General features: G+C 41.7%; 1 protein-coding gene across 1 annotated transcript; it reads right to left on the reverse strand.

Moving 5' to 3' along the window:
• Positions 1-1,092: 1,092 nt before the first annotated feature.
• Positions 1,093-11,440, reverse strand: LPAR3 (lysophosphatidic acid receptor 3). Its single transcript, XM_008935913.1, has 3 exons — positions 11,348-11,440; positions 7,794-8,544; positions 1,093-1,442 (listed from the first exon to the last, which is right to left on the reverse strand). The coding sequence occupies exons 2-3, from the start codon at positions 8,527-8,529 to the stop codon at positions 1,093-1,095; spliced, it is 1,086 nt and encodes a 361-aa protein (XP_008934161.1). The 5' UTR covers positions 8,530-8,544; positions 11,348-11,440.
• Between the last annotated feature and the right edge of the window lie 5,738 nt (positions 11,441-17,178).

Raw genomic sequence — 17,178 nt, forward strand, 5'->3', positions numbered from 1 at the left:
CTTCATTGCTTACCATTTCATGTCCTCTCCCTCAAGTACCTTCCAGTAAGATCTGCTTGAAAAATCAGAGGTTAAACGTGGTCCAGGCATGCACAGACAATCAATGCATACTGTACTCTTGTAGGGGCTTCGGTTGGTTTCAAGTTTTTTTCCTGTGAACTAATTTCTATTTGAAATAGCTTGATCGAACCTTTATGATCAAACTTCCCTTAAAAGTTCACCCTCTTAAAATGGAGTTTGGGATTTAATGTCTTTTAGTGGCATAGCAGTTAAAGAGGAGTGAGCACACTCATTTGATGTTATCTGGGGAAGTAAGAAATGCACATAATGAACACAGTCATGCTTCTCTTCTGTTAATCCACCCTCAATGCCTGCCCACATAAAAGCAGCAGAGAGTGCAATGTATCTCCTTGCAGCATTCACTCCACTACAGAATAATGGCTTTTGTGCTTTTTGTACTCTCAGATCCTGAGAATCCACGGTCGGACATACTCACGCACAGTGATGTCTGATCTGGGCTTCCCATCACAGCCAGGCTTCTGGCATTGCTTTAATAAATCAACAAACTACCTATTTTGAAAGCAAGATAAGGAGGAAGAAGAGAGAAGGTAAGTATGAACTATTTCATGAACTACGTAAACTGAGCAAACAGGTCATAATTTTGTCCAGCCAAGCCTACAATCCTCAAGGTGCACAGAAACTGTTCAAAGCATAAATACTCAATGAATGCCCGGCCTGCACAGTAAGGCAGGTTTATTCCCTCCATAGGAGCTTAAGGACTGTCTCACTGCGTTGCTTACATTTTGTTTCAATGCACAAGAAGTCTCTGAGATGTATTTATTCCATTCATACAAAAAAAAAAAAAAAATTAATGTACTTAAAAGGAGAAAGATGGCAGCACAGAAAGTTTTCTTCATTACAAAGTGTTTTTCCACCAGGCAATTACTTATAAGAACTTTTGTTAACACTGCAGTTTAGGCTCTGGAACAAAGTGAATATATTGTTTGCTAGCTTTGCTAGTCAATCTTCTTTTACAAAACCTCTCCCTTCCCCCTTTCCTCCTTTTCCAGCCAAGTCAGTTCCATTAATAGCTCAGGAGTTTCCTTTGTCACCAAGATCTCCTTTTCCACAAATTGTCCCTTGAATAATGCCATCTTCAATGTAGTGTCCCGAGGTATCTGTGCTCCTGCAAAGAACTGTTGAGGGGATCCGTGATGAGCGTCTCTCCTGGCTCCTATCCTCAGTGGAGCAGCAAATCATCCTTTTCATGGTACCCCACATTTCATCATCTTTGCATGAATAAATTACTGGATTCATGACAGAGTTTAACAGGGCCAGGAGAAGAAACCACCTTTTAACATTCTGAATCCCACAGTCAGTGCAGTTCAGGCCATCGAGCAGTAAGACGACCAAGCCAGGGGTCCAGCAGACAACAAAAGCACCTAGAGATAAAGGAGACAAAAACAAAACCACACCACAACTTCAAACTGCTAGGTGTTTGGGGTTTTCTTTGTATCTTACAGGATTATTTGGTTCATCAAAATTCCATATAAAAATTATGAAAGTAGGAGAGGAAAGAATTCTAATAACAGTAGCAAAATTATATCTACTGCAGCTTCTCTGCCAAGCCCTGACCATAAGTCAGAGCAGGTCTCAGAAGCCTGCAGGGAGCAAGAATCCAGTTGCTCACAGCACTAGCCCAAACACCAGTGGGAAAAGGTCATCACAACAGTGATTTGTCCACACTGATAAACAAACAAGAGCTCTGGAGCATTAACAAGCAGAGAACTGGAACTTAGAATACAGACTTCCTCTCCATCTCTTGTATGTTGGGGAAGATACCAGATGGCCTGCTTCTACCACTGCCACAATATGAGTCAAAGAAGACATCTTCCGTCATACTAGAGCAGATTCTGCAAAGCCATGGGCATAACACCCAATTCATAAAACAAGAGTCACAGCATTTAAACAAGTCCTGTCTGGAACCCCTGCAGCTCCTGTAGGATGCTCGCCGTTGTCTGGGACACAACAGCACTGCTGGCTCCCCAGCTGGAGCAGCAGCCTACCTCTTTCCATTGCTCTCTCCTTGGCTCGATGTGCTGGGTACTTGAGACTCAACAACTTGGGTCCAGGAAACCAAGTTAAGTTGTAAATTAAAAGAAAGAAACAAACAGATGAATTATCAAAGGTGAAGCAAAAAGTTAGCAGTCAGAACAAAGGACTGAAGCAAAGAACAGAATAAAAAAAAAATAAAAAAAAAAAATTAAAAGACAAAGAATGAGGAAGTATGAGAGTAGTGATAGGAGAACAAGAAAATGGCAAGAGAGTAATTTCCTCAAAAGGTAGCAAGAAATCACAGGACAAGACCAGGAGCAGCAGGGTTTTCATGTTTCAGCTGGGAGGCAGGGATGACAAGAGCCTCTGTGAGGCAGAAGTAGGACACAAGCTGATAATAAAAGCCAAAAGAGGCAAAGTAAGCAAGCACACTCCTCTCCCATCAGTTCCTTGGGGGAAAGGAAAAAAAAACGGGGTGGGGGAAGGGAGGAATAAGGAAGAAGAGAGATTGAACAAAGTGAATATAGCATGAAGAAAGCATAGAAATCACAGCTTACAATGAAGTTCAATATTGCATTTGTATCTTTCCATGTTATTGCACATCCCCACTCTAAGGGCAGGACAGGTATGTGCAGGACTGATGGGGAGGGGGAACATCACAACTGAATGTAGACCTCTGCCATGAGCTTGGGAGGGTCCTGAATTGCCCCATCTGCCTTCTTGGCCCCCTGCACCACAGTCTGTCAACCCTCACCCTGAGGCCAATGAAGGAGTAGCCATATACATGATAATACTAACTTAGCACAAGCCACAATTGCTGTCTGACATACAGAAATAGAAAATTACAACTCTGTGCAAGTCACAGTTTAAACAATGCACTGAGGAAATTCCAATCATTTATAACAGAAGATTTTCCATTTCTTGGGGGCTGAAAAAAATAATCAGACAAGTAAGGTTGATAGCAGCTACACACTGAAAAGCTCTCCCGGGAGTGGTGGTATCCACTTAATTTTGGTAAGGAAATAAAGTCCAGCTCATTTTTGTAAAGCCACTAGTTTTCCCATATCTGAGCTGTGCAAGCAAGCAGTGGGAGGGCAGCCTGGCTCTCAGCAGGACCCAGGACCCCAGCAGTTGTCATGTGCACATGGGCTGGTTTCAGCAGCACTGGCCAGTCGTCCTCATCTGATGGGCAGATCATAATGGTATATAAAGTTATTGCTCCATTGCCCATTGTCACCAGGAGCTGCAAGCCGCTACCACAACACTCTGCTCAGTTTCTCTACTACACACTGGTTTGGCTCCAGCATGCTAAGCAAGCAGTTGTGGCACCAACTCTCTCATACAGCCTACAATAGAGAAAATACTGATTTACTACCCAGGGGTTCACTAGCAAGTCACATCTGTTTTAGCAGGCACTGGAACCAGACCACCCAGACAACACTACTGTGTCTAGTTGAGATCTTTGTAAGTACTTGGACCAAAAGCTTTCCCTAGCCACCAAGGGTTGCTGGCACAGTCACCAACACACTAGCTCCATGCAGAAACTAAGATGGTACAAACTCTCCTTAGAACAAGCACAAAAAGCATTTTGACCACATGCACCACAAGGCACGCGAGGTCCAACCCTGCTTCCACAGAAATCATCAGCAGAAGAAACAGACCCCAAAGCCACACTTAGCAAAAGACACAGAAAACTCTCCTTCAGACATAAGCCCCAAGCTTGCAGGCAGGATTAGTCTGTGAACTCCCAGGATATACCTATACTGGCAACACCAGAAGAGTTTCAGTGGTAAAAGTAACGGAAGATAGGAGACACCTGCAGACATCTCTCTGCACTTTCCCTCTGCCCCATGACTGAAGGTGAGGACAGGGGCAATGCAGTGACAGTGTCAGAGTTACTGGGAAATGCTTTCATGGGGCACCAAAAATATGTTTTGCTGTGTATGGAAGCAAGAGAAGCAACTGACACCCTGCTCTTAGCACCGCAGAGATGAGAGCAAGGCACGGCTCAGGCTCACAGCCTCACTCACATCTTGCTATTTTTACCAAAGAACTTTCAAAGGCAACCATGGTTAAACATAAATATATACCTTTGACTCAGCCCGTTGGCAATTCTCTTGTTTGCAGGACTTTTATTCCTTAAGAGCTCCTCTTCCTGACGAGGTGCCACACTCCAAAAAGAATTTGACTTTTGGGAATTCTCTAAAATTCACAGAAGTGACATGAAATATAGCCTGGCTTAAACACAAATCAGAAGAGTAGCTCTGAGTCTTCCTACTGGATCATGGAAGATGAGGTATCACAATGCCTTAAGGTCAGTTTGAGGATTTTCTACTAGATTTAAACATGGATTTTCACGTAATTATATCACTTCTGCTTGAAAATTCAATCCTCTATGCCCAGGAGCACTACCAATACTTTGGCAGCATCATGTTGTAAATCTCTGCACATCAAAGCTATCCATGAGCCTACCAAGACTGAGGAAAATAAAAGTGCAGTAGCTTCCAGTTGCCTTTGCCACATGCGTGCCTGAGTTAAAACAGCAAGTTACCAATTAAACTCTAAATTCACTAGAACTGAAAATCATCCACCCCAAAGTTGCTATTTCAGCAAGAATCTCACTGCCAAGCTCAAGTGAGCTACCACATACCACCTGAAAATCACGTAGCCACACACCCGCAGGCAGCCTTCTTCAAAGCTACAGGCTTAGCCAGGCCCATGCCACAAGGTCAGTCTTAGGGGATTTTAGCCCCTTTTACTAAGTTTCCCATCTTCCAGTTTCAACCAGATAACTTACTACAGTTTAGCATTTCAAAGGGAAAGCCATTTCAGCTGCACCTATCCTGTGACAGATCACTTTAAGGGTTATGGCAGAAAAGGGTCAATGACAGAGACCTGAGTGCCAGCCTCTGGAAGGGGCCATCCAAGCCCAACAACGGGTGGTGCAAAAAGCCACCTGAAGCTGCAGTCACCATGAACCCATGAAGTCAAATTGAAACACTCATTCCCCCAGCTCTTAACCGCAGTACCACAGAACTCCTCTACCCAGAGAGGGCAGTGATTTTTTTTTTATTTTTTTTTTTCCCCCCTGTAGGGGCAGCTGGTCACATGACCAACCTCCTGAGAAACAGACAGGATGAAGACAGGAGGAGCAGCATGCCATCAGCACCCAGATACAGGCAACCTCCTCCTACACACCGCAGGGCAGCAGGATTTTGTCCTGAACCTCGCATAAAACCAACAGAGAACATTAATGATAACTCTTGTTCTCATCATGCTTCACCCAGCCACAATGCGTCTTGGAATTGCTTTGAGTTAAGGCCAGATTAGGCATGTAATCCAAAGCATCCTCAGATGTTTTTGAACAAGCCATTAAAAATAACTGCCTTGGGCAAAATCCACAGGCTGCATATAGCTACAGGTGGTTGCATCCACAGTTTTAAAAGTATCTGTTTAGTCACTTGCTGACTCCTTTCGTAATCAGAAAGCCCAGATAACACAAGTTTTCCATTTCTAATGCATTTTGCACATTGCGCTTGAATGATTTGGCCAGGAACACATACTACAAACTGTTGTAAAAAAAAAATTCTCATTCCTAGAAACAAACATTTATAAAAAGCCTCTCAGAGTCAAGATTTGGAAAACTGATATGAAGGGATGTGCCAAGATAGACTTCCTGTGACACAGGAGTTTGGGGTAGATCTTGCACCCAGCAACACATGTACTAACTCAAGTTCTTTGGAAGCAGGCTCTGTTTTGGTTTTGTTTCTGACTGGCAAAGTAAAAACACAAAATTATGATCTCTAAAGTAGCACTCAGGCTTTCTAAGTTAAATTTGCCTAGCCCACCACACAATATCATTAAATACTTTGCCCAGATTATAGCTTAATCTGTTGGCTGAAAAGCCATATTCTGTGAGGAAGAGAAAGCTAATGCTGATCTTTAAATCAGCTAGTATTCCTAAGGCATGTCTCCCTAGGCAAAGAAATAGTAAGTTGAAAATGAAGCTTAGAGCAGGGTTTATTTCCACACAGCAGCATGGCTGTGTTGAGCACTGAAAACCTGACACTGGCTGGAAGACTGCCATCTGATGCTTATGCTTTAGGGCAGGATCATGTTTTGAGCAATTCCAAGTTTTTCTGCAGGGGTCTTCTCCTTCCAGGTGGATGTTTTAAGTTTCACTGTATGAGAGCTTCAGGGGGAGCAAAATATTGAATCTTGCTCCTGCAAGGCAAGGAAGGGACAAGAACAACCACCACATCGTTACTCTACAGGTGCCATAAAACCCAAGGGGAAAAAAAGGAAGGACAACTCAGGAGGGATTTAGAAGGGAAAGGCTCTGGTAATAGATGAGCCAACTTCAGAAGATGCAGGAGCATAAGTGAGAACCTTGTACTTGCTCAAACTCTGCTTTCTCTTCTAAGGTCATGCACTGTAAAGTTTAACTGATCTCAGTTTTTAAAGCATTTTAAGACATCATTTGGTAGACAAGAGTGTTTTGTACTATAACACTATTATTTCAGAAAAAAAAAAAAAAAAACAACCAGATAATACAGATAATAGACTGTGCAAACAGTCTCCAGTAGGCCACAAGGGGAAGAAAGTGTCTTCAGCCTGAACTTCCTATCTGCATGAAAAGTGAGACTTCTCTAGTACTACCATGCTGCAGTACAACACAACTGTGTCCCAGGTACACATGGACACCAGCTTTCCCACACTGGCTCATACACATCAGAAGTCATCAGAGCAGTAAATCTGTATTTGTGGTTTTAGAGTCCCACCACCACATGAGTCCAGCTTCAGCAGCCTCCTGGTGTCCTCCAAGTTCCACCCACAGCAAGCTGCACGAGACACGCTCACATAAAGCCTGGCTTCCACAAAACATCTCGCTCAGATTCAAGTCTTGTCAGCAAGGAAAACTGACAGCTACAGCTAATATTTTGTTCCAATGATCAATCACCTACTCTGTGCATCTCTAATTTAATAAGCAGTTACATCACAAGCTGATAAGATGATCTGAGCTGCCCAAATACCAACAGTGTCTCTAGAGCAGAATCCAAATAAAAACTCATGTTATGACCTAGAGATCAAAGGCCATATTGTAGCATAATCTGAAAGTATTTGGCACTATGCAGTCTTCACAGAATGAAGGTGAATTGTCCTTTTATAAATCAAATTATCTGCCAAAGTCACAGACCCACTAGGCATCCTCTCCTTTCCCCAGGGAAGGTCCATTTCCAAAGGGAAGAAAGTGTGTCTAGAAAACAGCCAAGAGGAAGGAGTGCAAAGATATCTTTCCCCACGCCCACAGGATTCATGGCCCTGTGCAGATATTGAAGAACATTATTTTCAAAATGTTCTACTAGGTGGCTGTGGATGTGACTCCCTCCAAAGTGATTTTGTATTCCCATCACCTGCCCCCCACAACAAACTCTAGATAATTTGGGTTTTGTTACAAGCTGCTTACCAGAGATGCTTTTCTCCGCATTGACTGGTCCTCTACTTTGCTTTTCTGCTTGGTGCAACACTTATTTCATTATCTAAAGCAGACAGAAGACTAAATGACTCCAGTACTTTTAAGTTTGATGAGGGGTTTGATTGGGTGTTGTTTTGTTTTTTTAGGGGAGCTGGCTGTTTTATGTTTTGTTTAAGACAATCTAAAAAACAACAAACCAAAACCACACAAACCCATTGATTGGCACTGCCAGCCTTGAACACCATGGTTTGTAGTCTCTTACCTAAGACAGTCATGACGGTCTTCATAAGCTTCATAGGGGTCCTCCTACGGCTAATGGATCCACTGGTGTGCGACGACAAGACGTTAGTTTTCCTCTGGACGTACATGTAGATTCTTATATAAACCACCACCATAATGAAGAAGACAACTAGATTTAATACGCTCCAGAACACCAGGTAACTCCTGCTATAAATGGGTGCCAGAGATGAGCAGGCAGTAATGTCACAGAGGCAGTTCCAGCCTAGAGTGGGAACAGCACCCATGAAAATAGCAATGGCCCAAATTGATATAATTAAAAAGGTGACTCTCTTCTTCGTGAGATTACTGTGGATCTTCATTCTCATTATTGACATGTGCCGCTCAACAGCTATGACGAGGAGATTCACCAGCGAAGCTGTAAGGCTGGTGTCCAGAAGACCCTGGCGCAAAAACCAGCGGTTGACAGTTAATGTCTTAGACACTGGGCCGGTGTTGAACATCAAGAAGACATAGGCAATCCCAGCAAAAAAGTCTGCGGCAGCTAAATTGGCCAGGAGGTAGTAAAATGGAAAATGAAACCTCTTGTTCTTGACCACAGCTGCTATGACCAATGAATTTGAAATGAAAATGAAGAGGCAGAAAAATGTCCCAAAACACAGCACCACAATAAGGTTTGGCCCTGTCCACTCATCTGCTGTGTCAGTGTTTGTCTTGTTATAAAAAAAGTCCATGCGCCTATCATAGTAGCATTCATTCATCCTGGATTACAAACCCTGCATCCTAGAAAGGGTGGAAGAGGAAACAAAAAAAAAAAAAAAAAAAAAAAAAAAAAAAAAAAAAATAAAAAAACACAATTGGGCCCCCCTTTACACAAAAAAAAAAAAAAAAAAAAAAAAAAAAAGAAAAGATTAAAAATCAGCTATTGGTCCTCGCTTCGATCACCATACCTAACACGTTTTTTTCTGGGTGGAGGAAGGACAAGACAGGGACCTGAGAGTGTATATATTTTGAGACCTTAAGTGAAAATGCACATTGTACAGAGTTTACGCAAAAGGAGACATTCTGTCCTCTGGGGAACTGCAGTGCCTGATGCTGTGATAAGTCAGGAATTTTCAGAAGAGCTGCCGGCCTGTGAAACGCCTGCACAGTCCCTTTGCACTAGCTGTCATATTGCACAAGCAACAAAGTGGAACTTAAGAGGTTAAAAGCGACTATCTGGAGTTCACACAGAAAACCTGAGCTGCAGCCAAGTCATTCTTGCTGTGAAGTCCCATGTTTGAGCCACAGCCCCATCATTATTTCCATTTCTTAATGTATCCCCTTCATGTCAGGACAGTGAAGCATAAATCAGAACTCTTCCCTTTTACTAAGCAATAAAAGGCCTACTACTAGAAAGTATTTTTTGGTTTTTCAATTATATTAATAAATGTAAAAACATATGTATGTAAGATGCTACAGGCATACATAGTCTGAGCACAAGCCTGCTATTTGCTTGATTTAATTAATTGTGATCAAAAGGGGAAACTATATTCTGCATATTCGACTACTGTAAAACCAGGGATTATTTTACTGGGCTGTCAACCAGTTCTGTAAGCACCACTCTGCCCAATTATCTTCAAAACCAAAACGCAGTTCCTTACCCAACCACAGGACAAAGTAAGCCCCAGCAACAGCAGCAGTGCTGTTTGGTTTTTTTTTTTTTTTTTCTTACATCCACTCAGCACTATTTTGGACACAGGACTATTAAACATGATGGAAGGGGTAGGCTGTGTTCCCGATTACATCACATTGCAGCCACTCCGGTGAGGTCAATGTCAGCTGCCTTGGCAATTTTACTGCCTTTATTGTGAACCAAACTGAACTCGAACTAATTTACACAAGCAGCTCTGACAGCAATCACTCATGGTGACCAGACCTCACACAGGGTCTCCCAGCCTAGTAGGAAGTTTGTGTGTGATCATCACTAGCCCTCACATTTGCTGTCACTATCTTAACAAGGGTTTTAACAATTACTTCATTAACAGATACTGTACAGTTTTAGCAGAAGCTGGGAACCCAACCTTGGCACAAGATCCTAATCTCCTAATCACGTTAGATATTATACAGAGTGGCAAAGCTGTGCCTGACTCTCAGGACAGAGAAGAGGAAGTATCAGGATAAAAAGCTGCAGGAGAGGCAGCAATGCTAATAGCTTTTGTAAACCTTGTGAGCCTCAGGCTGTCACGACTATCAGAGTAGGGCTGAAAAAAAGGGGGGAAAAAAAACACCCTAGGAGTGGTTACAGGCTGAAAGATACAAAAAAGCATGAGGTTTTCATGTCTGCAGCTAAAATTGATCACAGATAAGTATCAGCTTCACTTACTCTGTTATTACTCTGTGGTTACTTAACAGCTATATCTCATCTCTCCAAGGACTGGAAAGCAAATTAAGCAATCCCCAGCAGACTGGCTAACAAGCCACATTTGTATTAAAGGTTCATTCTGGGTTTCAGGATGAAAAAGGTTCATCTTCAGACATTTAAGTTATGCTACTTTTGTTATTTCTCTTATGTAATATTTGTATAATAGATATAACTTTAAATCAACCTCTACTATTCCATGATCAATATTTTCAAAGTGATTTTAAATATTTCATTTTTCTGAACTAGGTCCTTGGCCTTTTTTCCTCATTTCCCACTTTAGATCTAATAGTCCACATGAAAGCAGGCCATTTGACATTGTTGCCCATTTTATTCCCCTCAAGAACCTAGGCAGCTACTTCTTTTGTAAAAGAATGTATTACTTAAAGCATCAAATTCAAGTACTTAGTCAGAACTAAGAACAATTACTTAAGGACAAGAAGTGGAAGGAAACAAGCAAATCATCCCTTGTGCTGAAATATCACAGAGCATCCCTTCATCTAAAAATAAAAAAGCCGCAGCAATTCAGATCAACCATAAGGAGTCAAGCAGAATTCAGTGCCTACCGCTCCCTGTTCCGGGCAATATGGAGAGCTAGGCAGCCAGTACATCCCCCATTCTTATGTGGAAAGTGCTCAAAAGTCAGATGAAGTGTGTAAGTGACCATCAGTCCCTGAGGAGCTGCAGACAACAGCTACTCAAGTCCTTGAGTGCTGGGAACCCCGCCCAGCCAAGGTGGCTCCACTCTTACCCACCAAGACAGGAAAGGACTTTGCTGAGCTTGACACAAAGCTTTTACAGAAAAGCCCAAAGGCTACCAAATAGAAGCAGCATTTTGGATAAGAATGGCGGGAGGGGGAGGAAAATCTGTGAAAATTATAAGGAAGGTTTTCTGGACATGTTGTATTTTACTATGTAATCATCTCAACAGATAAATCTCTTTGATTTGCAATGACAGGAGAGTGAAGAGTTCTGCAGATATTCTTTGCATTTTATCTGGAGAACAAGCTTAAAGAAATCCAAAATATGAACTATGAATTTATTCTAAACACTTCAGCTTATTGAGCTCTCATCATCACTTGAAGTCATTTGAAGTAGGACCTGAAAAAAAAAAAAAAAACAAACAAACCAACCACCCACACATCCACAATACCCACCAAAATAATCACACTACAAACACTCACTGTTACACAGCAGAGCTCAAATGACAAATGATTTTGAAAGAGATGCCTTAAGATGTTGAGGTAAGGCAGGAAGGAGTAGAAAAGCATCCAGCTGAGGTCTCAGGGCTGGAGATGTCCAAATGGAAGCTGCATCAAAGCGGTAGCTGAGGTGGAGCTAGTTTGCATCCCAGTCCTTCAGAGCAGAGATGTAGCACCTGGCTGTCTACACCAGTCTATGTACAAAACACACTTGTAACGCCAGGGTCCTTCCAGACAGTGGTTTACTTCACACCTTCATTTTATTTTAAGTCCTCCCAGCAGAAGTAGCTCAACCTCAGGGGAGCTGTGGAGTTGTGACAGAGCTATACAGCTGTATCTTCAGTGGTCCTGCCCCAGTCCACAAGAGCCACAAGAAATGTGTGATAGGATATCCCATATTTCCTGGCATGTCACTGTTTAACACATTGCAGGACTTTATTCTCCAGGTCTTCTCTTCCGCAGTCAAACCAGATGTTTATCTTATATCAGGGCAGGTTTAAACTTAAAAAGAAAAACAAAAACAAATTTTACATATTTCAGATTTGTTTCTTAAACACATAGATTTGAAGATTTAGGCAGAATTCGGCAAAGTTTTAAGAATAATATAAACTGAAGGAAAACAGCTGAACTGATCAGCCTAGCATTATGAAGACAGCAGAGAATCTTCTAGAGTCTGCAGCAGAGAGCCCACTGGTTCTACTACTCACTTCACGAAGAGCTGCTTTCTTTTGCTTTGCAAGCAGCTCTTAGGAGCTTGATACTTCCCATTGTTTGCTGTCCTCTCCCACAAAAATCCTCCACTTGCCTCCTCCATGACACTTGGTGTTTTATAACCTTTCATACAGGCCTCCAAAAGCTTGATGGTGGTAATGAAGTATTGCATATTCTACAGACAGGTTGAGCTATTAGCTTGCCACAAGTCACTCACAAGCAAATACATCAAAACTTTGCAAATGCCAAAAGCATACCACTGTCAAGAAGGTTCTTTTCCTTATTTCAATCTACTTAATTACTTCAGTTCAACCAACAGTGGTTGCAAGGATCAGAAACTGATGGACTGTGAAGTGTTTTCCTCTACCACTTTGAGTAAACATAAGCTTTAAGTGGGATAAATCATCTGTTCCAAAAATCTCAAAAGATTTGGTTCAGTTAAACTGCTTTCAAATGCAAAAGCACATTAAGAATTCTTCCCAAACCAGCACATCTCGAGCTCTGTTTATCTTAAAGACAGTTTGCATGTTTGAGTTGATTTTAAATTCCTCTATGAAAGTGCAACGTGTCTCAAGTCAGAATATATTATTCATCATTCTCAAAATAAAAGTCAATAATTTGCATGAGTATATAGGAATATACATTAGCTACCTAAATAAAGAGTTAGTGAAATAAAACATCACTTAGGTGATGTTTTGGACAAAAGCTTCAGGCAGGCTACCAGGCTTCAATAGTTGTTATCCAATTAGAATCTCATTTGCTTCAACAAAGTTACAAAAAAAAAAATCTGTATATTTATAATGATATTTAATATCAGTTATTTAAATCAAGAATTTTGCTGATTCAAACTGATTAAAGTCACCTTTTAAGACACTTTAATTCAAAATTAATTTCAGCCTGTTGATCAGCTCTAAGTTGAATTACTCATTATTAATGCTGACATTTCTGAAAGAAAACTCAAAGAGTATTTTAATGAGACTGTCATTACAAAATTTAGCCTGTAAGCCATGTGATTCCTGGCATACCCCACTGGTTTTCTGCCTCTTTCCTGTCCATTAAAAAACAAGTTGTTTCAATACATTGGCCACAACCTTATTGAAGGGTTGGCGTCATTTTGGGGGACTTTGGTGGCTTCTGCCCTGCTGCTGTGTAAATGCCACTGGGCGGGAGCGCACACACCGAGCCTGGCACCGTGAGGGTCTCTCAGAGGAGTCAAGCCGAGTCTGCAGTGGACAGAGAAGTCCACAGAGCAGGAGTGAACCTGCAGGAGGGCCACAGCAGTGAAGCCCTGGGTCTAGCAGGACTAAATGTTAGCTTGAGCGAGAGGTGAGGGAAGTCAGCCAGGCAGAATCCCAACCTGGTTTTCTGCTGGTTTTCCTGAGCTGGCAGATTTCCGTGCAGAAATTCAGGGCAGCTCAGCACCCAGAACGCTACACCCTGGAACGCAGGAGGGGAAGGGAAGCCGGTACAGCCCGGGCAGGTCCGTGGCACAGCACACAGAGGCGAGCAGTGCCCAGGCTCAGCCTGCAATCCGGGCAGGCTGCCAGCCTGCGCTGGAGCACTTCACCTCCCTGCCTCCCCTCGTCCATTACCAAAGATGAGGTATTCAGTACAGATCTCTGTAAGGTATTCTGAAACTTACTGTAAGAGCAAAAGTTGCTTTTCAGAAAGCAGAGTTTATCACACTGACTGATCATAGGCATTGGTGGCAGAACAAGGAGGCAAGTAATTTGAAATATTCCCTTTGCATTCAAACTTACTGCAGAGAAATATTAAGCAGCATCAATTACCTATCTCCACATATTCCTTAGGCTTTTTAAATTTATCCTACAAGCAGCAGACAGCCCTTGATACAGTACCATGAAAAGGAGTGTCTGGAAGCTTTCAGACTACACAGCCCTCAGCAAGGGCTCACCACAGCAGTGCTCTTGCTTGCCTGTGCCCTGTGTCACAGGTAGATGCAAACACCTTCCATCTCTTCCTCTTCCTCTGGATAAACATCTGGTGCTGCTTTTGTTTCTCTAGCTAGTCAAAAATCTCTTTCTCACCTCACTCCCAGAGAAAGGCACAGACAGCAGAAGAGATCCAGGGTGCTGGGCAGCCAAGATATACATACAAGCAGTACCAATTCAGAAAGGGAATTGGTTCCTTGTTCCACTCCACACCCTGCATACACGTATGGCCACAGAGGAAAACACAGCCAAATGATTGCACAGTAACCCAAGAAACCCATTCAGGTTACCTCAGCTTAGAAAGGAATACCAGTGCAGAAAAGGGTGTGTAACACAGCAGAGGCCAAAAGCGTTAATATGTAACTGTAAGAAGGAGTTTTGTGAGGTAAGTACTCTGCTTCACTTTTAATTGTCTTTAATAGTTAATTGATATTATAGCAAAAATAAATTTAGAGAAGCAAACTGAAAGGAAGCACTTAAAGAACACAAAGTTATGCCCAAATATCTCATTATAAACTAAAGCTTTTCTGTCTAATACTATTAGAGGTTGCAATTGAAACCGACATTCATTTCACAGGTTTTACAGAGACAATTTCTCTCCAAAGTAACCGGTTTACATTTTGTTTATTAAGAAGATTCTGTGGGCACTGCCTGTACTTGGAACAGCATGTTACGTGGCCCAGTTTAAGGAACTGAGAATACACTTTTTAAAAAACATTTTTAAAATTCAGTTTTACAAATTGGAAAAGAGTTACTCACTGAGCCTTACAGTTTTTTTAATGTGTCTAATCTAAAGAATTTATTTATTAGCAAGGGAACCTACTTCTGGTTGTGTTTCGCTATATTTTTCCTTTGTAACTTAACATCCTCCATTTCAGATAATTGGCTGAACTCAAATCAAGCACACATAAGCAACATTATCATATTATCTTGGTCTTTGGTGCTTCTGAATAAGGAGAGCAGAGTACCACATCCATTTCCACTTCAGGCCTGCTTCATCTACATAATGTTAACTTCATGAAAGCTATAGCAGCACTCGTACTTCCAACACAGTTCTGAGAAGTCCAGTAATAGTTCATTTTAATAGCATCATCTTTTGGACTGAAAAGGGAAGGGTGTGGGGTGAAGGGAATCAAAATTATTCTTTGCCAGCTCTTACATATTGGCAATGGAAACATCTGAAGTTTTATTATTTATCATATATCTTGCATAAAATACCAACGCTATATGCTACAAACAAAGGGTCTTAAGAAAAGTACTAAACCTACCAAAATGTAGAACTTCAAGACTAAATATTTAAGTTGCAGAGAGAGGAAGTAGTACTGCCAGCCACAGCCAACAGTGCTCTGTACACACAGACTGATAAGAGGCTTAAAAATGACTGTTGGGGCAAAGCAGTGTCACCCTCTGCATGTATGTGACAGTGCTGTTCCTCTGCCAGCCACTGCAGACAGGCACAGGCAGTTGAACTGTGAGGCACAGAGATACAGGGCCACCTACACCAAGGTATTACAAAGCTCAGGCTCTAGCTCCCCAAATCCCTTCAGTACAAAGCTGCTCTACTGCACTAAATGGCTTTTTAAAGCTCTGATCCACTGCAGAAAGTTGTTAGGGACAGATACTAAGTAACTCACCAGTTACCACAAGCTTAGACTTCAGACTTGGGTAATTTAAGACTTTCTGAAATTATGGTTTACTTCAATCTATATATGGAGTTCAAACTAAAAACTTCACTGCAAAGCTTTCATTTAGTCTCCTTTAAGTGTGGTTCTGGAAGGAGCTGGCAGGTCACCCTATAATGCGGAAACAGACACAGCATTTAAAAGCCATTCAAACAGCCTGTACGCTGTGAAACATGCCTAGAAGAAAATACCTATTCTGTTTCTAAATTAAGTTCCCCGTTTCTGCAGAACTTCCAGCTCCATTCATCGATCACTATCAGCTCCACCTTACAGTTCAACAAACAGGCTTTCTCTCAAAAAAAACCTACAAAATGTGAAAACAGACTATTTCAGCACAGTCACAACCAAGTGAACTTCTATTATTTTCAGCACATAGCTGTTGAGGACATGAAATCACACCACTGCTGTTTAAAACAAGACATCTGACTGTATCTGATCTGTTAACAGATGCAGAGCCCTGGTTTGCAAGCAGGTTTTGCAGTGGAACTGGTAGAGATCTTGGGCTCCAAAATAAATATTTGCTGGAGACATGGAAGTAGATTTAATGGCTTAAAAGTAGAATCCAGGTATGTGAATCTTTAATACCCAAGGGGAACGTATTTTCTACAATGTCAAACATTATACTTCAGAGATTTTATTATCTGATAACATAAAGACTATACTGGAGGATGTGCCAAAATGGGTAGCAGTCATAGTAGCACAGGAGGGTAAGTACAGTCAAACCAATTTGCCTGAAACTATAATCAGGGATTCTGCAAAAAGCCAAACATATACTTCAGCTTTACTTGCTAATAAAAGCTGCTACTTCTTTACCAATTGTGCAAATTTGTTTTGTTTTCATTCAGGAGTGGGTTGGGACTTTTTAATTTCACATCATTTCCAGTACACAGATAAACTTGGTGAAATAAGTTTTGTCACCATGTAACTGGATTTTAGTTGTGCTTCCTACTACACCTTTTAGAAGAGGATAAGAACATGCAAGATATCACATACTCTGCACAGCTTAAAGAGCAAAGCTACAGCAACGCACCTTACCGGTCTGTAACAAGAAATGTCTTCTCCTAGATTGGTGTTACTGAAGGGAGAGCGCACCTACCTACATGACCTCTGAAAACACAAAGGTACAGAAGTGCTTCCCCTCGGCCTCTCAGGGAAAGCAAGGGATATAATGCAAAATAACATCAGTGTATTTTTCTGTATATTGCATAGATTAATATGATACCTTATTAAAAACAAAACAACCCCACAACAAACAAACAAAACAAAAACCAAACTCCTAAAAGAGGCTGTGCCAGCCCCCCATGCGGTACATCGTTACTACCAGCGCCTTAGCAGGACCCAATACACGCACAAACCCAGAGATGTGCAAAAGAAGTTTCACATCTATAGAAACGTACGTGTGGGCGTAGGGAGCGTCTATAGTTTTATTTCTATATTTACAGGCAGGGCGAGGCGCACCGGG

The sequence above is a fragment of the Merops nubicus genome, unplaced genomic scaffold, assembly GCF_000691845.1.
Source record: "Merops nubicus isolate BGI_N331 unplaced genomic scaffold, ASM69184v1 scaffold27302, whole genome shotgun sequence".
In the NCBI taxonomy this organism is placed as follows: Eukaryota; Metazoa; Chordata; class Aves; order Coraciiformes; family Meropidae; genus Merops; species Merops nubicus.